The 7,925-nt window shown below is 36.5% G+C and overlaps 1 protein-coding gene across 1 annotated transcript; it reads left to right on the top strand.

The window, feature by feature from the left end:
- Nucleotides 1-188: 188 nt before the first annotated feature.
- Nucleotides 189-4,698, top strand: LOC136810213 (chymotrypsinogen A-like). Its single transcript, XM_067066783.1, has 4 exons — nt 189-323; nt 514-782; nt 3,671-3,953; nt 4,188-4,698. The coding sequence occupies exons 1-4, from the start codon at nt 278-280 to the stop codon at nt 4,472-4,474; spliced, it is 885 nt and encodes a 294-aa protein (XP_066922884.1). The 5' UTR covers nt 189-277; the 3' UTR covers nt 4,475-4,698.
- Nucleotides 4,699-7,925: the final 3,227 nt, after the last annotated feature.

The following is a 7,925-nucleotide window of genomic DNA, read 5'->3' as shown; positions in this document are numbered from 1 at the left end:
ATAAATGTTCTTTTCAAAGTTTGAGAAATATACACGTGAAAAATGTGAAGCTGTCAAAACTAAGGATTCAAATTTCATTTGGCATGAGAAAGGGCATGGCCCTTTTATTGTATAATAGAGTGTTGCTTTCATTTCACATGACAGCTGACTAAAGGAAGAAAAAACAACCATGCGTATAAAATCTAGAGAAATTTATCAAAATTTCATTCAGATCAGATCAACACATTGACAGAGATAAAACTTTGAAAGAGAGGACTAGAAATATTTATATTTTGTCATGCTGAGATCAGTGTTGAGTTTAACTATCATCATTGCTGCAGTGTGTAAGTTCAAAGTCTTACTTTGGCAAATCTTTTCAATCTTTCTATATTAATTGAACAGTAAGAAAGAAATTATTCTTGATATTTTGTGATGTAAAAGAAACATCCAAACAACACTAGGCATTTGATACAGTCGATTATAGTTTAAAACTTGTGGCAAACGTCCAGTGTACAATTCCTATTGAAATTCTAGATGCATGCAGTGACGAGAAAAGCAGCTGTCCTGGATGGAAAATTTTATGTAAAACAAATCAAGCTGTCCGAAACCTTTGTAAAAAGACTTGTGGTATATGCAAAGATGAAAAGAAAGAAAAAGAAGAAAAGTGTGGAATTTCAAAAGTTCCAAATGTAGAGGCTGTAACAAGTGCTAATGCCCCACCAGGAGCCTGGCCATGGGTTGTATCTCTGCAGACCACATGGGGGTATCAATTTTGTGGTGGATCAATCGTGTCTCCAAACTTGGTAGATTGTTTTTTATTGAATTAATAATGTAGAAAATGACTACTAATTTGGCACTATAAATATTTATAGTTCCTTATTAATTTAGTTGAGCTTCTAGATTTTATCAATTATAGCTTCATATTTTGATGAGATTTTGCTAAAGTACCTGAAAATCAGATCGGTCTTTAACCTTTCCAGCGCGCAACTTTTTAAATTTTCACGCTGTCAGCGCGCAACATTTTTTCAGAAAATAGACATGCTCAGTTATTTGATCATAACTCAAGAACTAGGAATCTTTAGAACAAAAGTAAGTATTCCTGAAAAGCTACTTAAATTCTACAACTTTTAGACCAAGTACCAATCCAAATAAAATATTCCAACAAAAATGGTAGCATCACGTAAACCACAGTTTTTTTTCACGTTTTGCGGTAATGTCACTTTTTTTGCATTTTTCACTTCTAGAGCAAAAAAAAGTGGGGGGAAGTTAATTAAAAAATCTGTCTTTGGCTATTTATCAATCTATACATCATTTTGAAGTAATATACCAAAAATCAGCATCCAGAAAAATCTGTATGTGTCACACCAGCCTCCCAAATAACGGTCACTTTTGCCAAAAATCACGATTTTCGGCTAAAAAAATCCAATATATACAATTTTGAAGTATTTTGATGATAATGTGTTTCCAAAAGCAGCTACAACATCAAAAATGGTGTAAAAGTATTCCCCAACTATCTAAACAACACTTTCAGTCAGTATTCTTAGCTCCTGAAGCTTTTGAAGGGTATCGGCTACCATGAAACTAGATGGCATAGTCGGCGACAGTTGCAAAGTTTCCAAAAACCGTAAGCCTTTTGAGGCAAACTCATTGCTATCAAATCTGGTCTCTTTTGCCCATAAGGAATGCTAAATGTCATCATAATAATTCCATGTGGCTGTTATGTGGTTCCTGCCATCATTTTAATCCATATAAGCTGTAATCAGGACATCGTTATGAGCCAAGAATTTCGGGGATCGATCGACCGTTGCTGGTGGAGCGGAAGAAGTATGCAATTCAACATAACTCCAGGCTTTTCAAATTCTTTGGTGCTCCTTTGAAATAAATGAGGTTTAGAAAACACTTTTGCATTGAATTTGTCCACTTTCCATGCTCCAACCTGAATAAAAAGTAAAAAGTACTGTAAGTTTGGGTCGACTCCGATGGTTTGTCGAGAAAAGTGGTCAAAATGACAAATAAATGGAATTTGTATGCTAGAAACAAAACACAAAATATAAGATATACTTACTGGATGTTTTGCCATTATAAAAACAATGTTTCCATGAAGAAAAGTGGCCTAAACCAGTCAAAAAATCCAAGAACTTTAGCAGTAAGTTTGAAAAACCCATTTCTTGGTCGCCATCTTGATTCAGTGTTTTTCTCTACCTTTTCTCCGAAATCTGCTGCCTCACCACGTGATCAAAACATTACATCACCATATATCAAAAGAAAGCTTAGAACCTCTACTTTCCGTTTCTCTTTACTTCTACGGCTAGCAAAGAAGCCAATGGGAGAAATATAGCTTAGAAGATCACTATGTCAAAAAGACGACTATACTCGTCCGGCGGAACGTATGCTCGACGACTATACTCGTCCGCCGGGCTGAAAAGGTTAAACAGTCTTTTAAAGGCTGGTACCAAATCAATCGAATTGGTTGTATCCCAAAATTATGGTGCAGCCAAATAAATCAATCAGTGCTCAGAAAAACGTTTGATTGTTGAATAAACTTTTGGATAGTTAGTATATTAAAAATTTTCCAAAAGGTTGCTACGAGTCTGGTCAATTAAGCTACCATTTTAAAGCGTTTTTACTTGAAAACCCAAAAATTTGTTACTGTCGTTGACAAGAGACCGAATTATAATATTCTACCGACTCGTTTGAGCAATGAACCAGACTCTGTTGTTCCCGATCTTTTAATCAATTAGTTTTCCTTAAAAGATTGCTTTGAAAGAAAATTTGTTTAACAGTCTAAATTCTTGATTTAACTGCTATTAAATTGCTCTTTATAAGGAACTTAGTTGCATAGTGGTATAGTGGTCATCATCCCCGACTCTAGCCTGGAAGGCCTTAGTTCGCTTTGCAAGTGAATATACCTTCGCCCGGGTCAACCCATACCATGTGAAGGGAATTGGGTACCATTACTCTGAAACAAGAATGTGGGTAGATAAGACTGGCATTGTGACATGCTGTGGCACTTGGTTTGGCCTTGCGTGAGCATCGCTCTCTCAGTGTCGTTCGAGTACCAATGTATACGTCATGGCTAACTGCGTCTGTCAAGTTGCAGTGCCTGTCAGCGCTGCGATTCCTACTCCTTCAGAAGTAGAACCCATCTTGAATGATTCGGAGGGCATATATCTATATTTCAGGTACTTAAAATCCCAATTATGGCAACAATATTGCACTAAATATGTGACTCCCCAAGCGATTTAAAGTACCTGAAAATCGGACCGGTCTTTAGACAGTCTTTTAAGGACCGGTAAATGACCGGTAAAAATTTACTAAAAGGCCACTACGAGTCTAGTTAATTTAGTTGCCGCTGCGAAGCGTCCGGTCCTAGACCGGCCCCAGACCGGCCCCGATCGCCCAGTCGACATCCTTTTACAACAATTTTTTCATGTAATAGTTACTAAAAATCACTAACTAGCGGCCCGGACCGGTCTAACGAACGACCCGGACCGGGCCACGAGCGTCTAGAAGCGGCCGGGACCATTAGAGATCACATTTCTAGAAGGTCTGGAGGCCGATGTAAAACAAAAATTTGACCGCTACTAGACCGCTCGTAATACCGGACCAAGACTGGTCTGATATTCAGGTACTTTAAATCGCTTGGGAAGTCACATATACTAATGGTCAAATATATTTTTCCATTTCAAAGATTATGACAGCTGCTACTTGTCTAATAACTCGCCAAGACACGCCAGCTAAAATTATGGTTGTTGCAGGGGCACATGACATCAAAGAAAAATCAGAATATGAACAAAAGATTATCGCAAAGAGTATTATTCGTCACCCAGCTTATGATTATGATAAACGTGGAAGTCACAATATTGCTTTGATTGAGCTATCAGAGCCATTGAAAATGAATGATCACGTTATGAATGTATGCATGCCAAAACAATATACTCGGCCAAAAGTTGGAGACACTTGCATCTATTTAGGTTAGAATCTCAGAGCTTTTTTAATACTTTACAAACTTCCAACCAACATTGTAATCAGCGTATTAGAAAGAAAATTTTAAATCATTTCAATAAGATAATATTTTAACCAAATTCCAAGTTTTTTCGCTACACTTTGTGCAGTAAATATTATGTGTTGTGTTGTATTTTGTACTTTGATTTTTAGAAAGAGAGAAAGAAAACACTTTGAAGTATAACTAACTTTATTGTTTTTAGGCTGGGGAGTACCACATCAAACATCAACAACCAAACTTCAACAGGTCCCACTTTCCATTTTAAAGAATAGAAGATATTTGGGCTATCAATACATTGATGCAAAATACCAACAGTCAGACAAGCCCAGTATTGCTTATGGTAACCCTTTGGTGTGTCAACGCGCTGATAAAACATGGCAAATTGATGGGGTATCAAACTTTAGGAATTCCTATAGTCAATATATCGCATTTTCCGAAGTAAATACTATTTTGAAATGGCTGGAGGAGAAGGAGGATAAGTATTTGTAACTAAAATATTACTTCCAAACAAGAGATATTTATAACCTTGCTTCAAGCTCACAATATCATGAATTAGAAAGAAAAAAAAAGAATGATCTAATTCTTAATAAGAAGCTAAAATCTATATTATATAAACTTTTTATTTTTACTTACTACTGATCTATAACAAAACTTTTTGTATAGCAAGCATATAATCTATTAAGGAAAATAAATTTTTTGGCTAATTAAATGCAGATTTAACGCCTATTTGCTTCAACGATTCTCTAAGGTAAAAAGTCTTTAAATGTTAGCACAATACTTCAAATGGTGATAAAATTATGAAATTTTTATAAACAGATCAGCTAAACAAAAGAAATTATCAAGATTATGTCTTTTCGTTCTTTAAAAATTTGAAAATGAGTACTCGCGGGTGCGCTTTTTTAAACTTCTTGTTCACGGCACAGAAATTTCTATTACTGTGGGTTACTAAAATCAAGACAAGACAGCTCTCTCAAGACAGCTCTCGGCCTGAATTTTTTTGTATTTTCCCCTGTAATAGTTTAGCTTTCAAAAAAGTACCTTTTTCAGGAAGTTAAAATATGCACTTTAAAATGCAAATTTTTCCTTTAAATTTACAATATTTTTCAACCAACACTAACATTTTAACAAGATAAATGTTTTTTCTTTCCAAATCTGAAAAAATCTTTGATCAAATAGTTTCGGGTGGAAAGCGCTAAAGGGAAAGTTAATGGTATGGTGACCCCTGGCTTTAGCTCGCGCTACAGAAAAACACACTCACCCCAAACTTCCTTTTTTTTGTGAAACACTTTCACTCAATTTCAGTGCCGTGGAAGGTTGCAAGATGGTGGGAGGTTTTTGTACAGAAATCTTCGAAAAATGGAACTTCAAAATGGAATATCTGAAAAACTACTAAAGGTTGAAAGATGAGTCCCTCCCCTAATGTAACATGCATATAGTATTAAAAGTGTATTATTGATAATAAGCTTATTATATGTATGTAATATGTTGCGGTGTTTTCTGGTCTGCGTTGTACACGACGCAAACTTCGAAAGTACGTTGAAAGCACATGGTTAGATTTTGACGTTTTAAATGGTCATACGTGGATAAAACACCTTCAAATTGATTTTTTTGATGATTTTTAGCACTTTTAAAACATTTTCTGTTTGAATTGCTTTGATTAGAGCTGCCCCGTCACCCCGTGCCCCGGGACCCGTGCCCGTCCCCGGGATCCGTGCCCGTAACCCGGACCCGTGCCCTGTGACCTGTGTTAACTAATAACATAAAAACCAATATGATTCTTAAATGGGAATCAAAACTATAAAGTGCACTTAAAAACATCAAAATGGGAATCATGATATCATTATATTTTTTCCGGTCTGTAATTTGTATGCCCCGTGACCCGTGACTCGGACCCGTGGTGCCCTGTGACACGTGTTTCGAACTAGCCGCAGAAGAAGTGTGGTTGATAAACTTGGTGGAAGTATCAACACAAACAGGCTAGCTCTAAAGCTCTAAAACAGCATCTAATAACATAAAAACCAATATGATTCTTCAATGGGAATCAAAAATATAAAGTGCACTTAAAAACATCAATTTGTCAGATCTAACCACAAACAAACGATTTTCTGTCAAGAGCCTTGTAAACATTCCAACAACTTCCATCGAAATGATCTATCACAGCGCTCAGTCTACCATTTTTAGCATGGTCCGAGGATTGACAGGCTAGCTCTAAAGCCCTAAAACAGCATCTAATAACATGAAAAGCAGAATATGATTCTTCAATGGGAATCAAAACTATAAAGTGCACTTAAAAACATCAATTTGTCAGATCTAATAAAATTAATAACAGCACTGTCATCCTTGACAATAATAAAACAAACGATTTTCTGTCAAGAGCCTTGTAAACATTCCAACAACTTCCAACTTTTGCCTTGATTGCCCAAAACCCACAACCTTTTTAGCTTGAGGGAAGAAAAAAATTAAACGCCTAGTCAAAATTATTTCATCTTCGCAGGATCCATTCCCAACCTCAAAATACATCTTTTTGTCTAGGAGTTTGTTTGGCAAATTCTTCCTTCGAAAGAATATCGATCACTTTCGTTTCCCCCTGGAGAATGTGAGAAAAAAATATTAGGGCCCGCTCTCTAGGCGGGCGGCCTAGATAGGCTTTCGTTTTGTATAATTTTATAATGATGTATAAGGTAGCGTAATTCTTGCAAAAATAATATGATAATCTTTTTGTTTTTATTTTCACGTATGCCACCAAACATTGACGTCATCATGTATGGATTTAGCATGGACAATAAGACCAACAGACTCGACAAAAGGAACAAACAATAAGACGACCCGAGAATCTTACGATGAGGGCGTTTTGTCTCCACCTGATATCACGCCCACAGAAGACGCTGATTAAAAAGCGGCCAGGTAAAAATAGTAAGTGATAGCTTTGTAAGTGTTTATTTTGCTAAATATATAACCATTTTCTAATATGGTCTACAAACTAGCATTTCTAGAATTTTAATAATGGAAACTTAAATATGTAATGAAGAAAAAAACAAACAATTTTATCTATGTATAGCAATGTGCCCTCCCGGTTATTACCATAATGGCTTTATGGCAACTCCTGAACTTGGGCACAGGATGTACGGTTTTTACAAAAAATTATGTAAATACCTATTACGTAACTTTACATTTCCCGACTCGCTAACTCCCAGAGGAATTCCGATTGTAAACCCGATTGGTTAATTTCGGAACATCTTCATAATGGCAGATAATTTAGAAGTGTCTAGTGGAGAGGTCGTGTGAATTTTTTGATGTCAGTATTAATTTTGTTGGTTGATGGCTTGTTGAATCTGGCAAGAAAAAAGTAAACAGGTATAGCTTTTTCTAACCAAGGATCTGAGGGATTCGAGCAACACTGTTAAACACGGTCCGAGGATTGAGCCGAGAACGCTCACAGAACGCCTGCGAGCTCCCGCACGGGGTTGGCAAACGATATCATCCCCCAGGATGAATCCTCTCTTATTTTCCCCCATTTTCTACTTTCCTATCTTCTATCCTGATTTTCTGACTTTCTCAAGTGTTTTTAACTGTTTTCTAAGTATTTTTCTGAAATTTACCTGTACGTATCGGTGAAATGGGTCTCCGACCCCAGCTCGAACCACCGAATGAAATGCAAGCAACCTTGGTTTACAAACCTGATGCCTAACCGCTTGCGCCAACGAGGCACGGCAGAAAGCTGTCATTCACAAATACTTATAGCGTGTAATTTACAGACCTTTAGGCCGATGAAATTTACATATGAGTTTACTGTCGTGAACTTACCCAAAAATAGATGCGGCATGATTTCATTATTCATTATTCATTATTTTCCCAACAGCACCTTATCCACCATTTCTGCTAACCATTCTCTCTCAAAATAAAAAAAATTTTGCTTCGCTTCAACCCTACGCATGTTTTG

Source organism: Clytia hemisphaerica, unplaced genomic scaffold, assembly GCF_902728285.1.
Source record: "Clytia hemisphaerica strain Z4C2 unplaced genomic scaffold, Clytia hemisphaerica genome assembly, whole genome shotgun sequence".
Classification (NCBI taxonomy): domain Eukaryota; kingdom Metazoa; phylum Cnidaria; class Hydrozoa; order Leptothecata; family Clytiidae; genus Clytia; species Clytia hemisphaerica.
The sequence above is the reverse complement of the archived record's forward strand: the minus strand, read 5'-3'. Positions and strand labels throughout refer to the sequence as shown.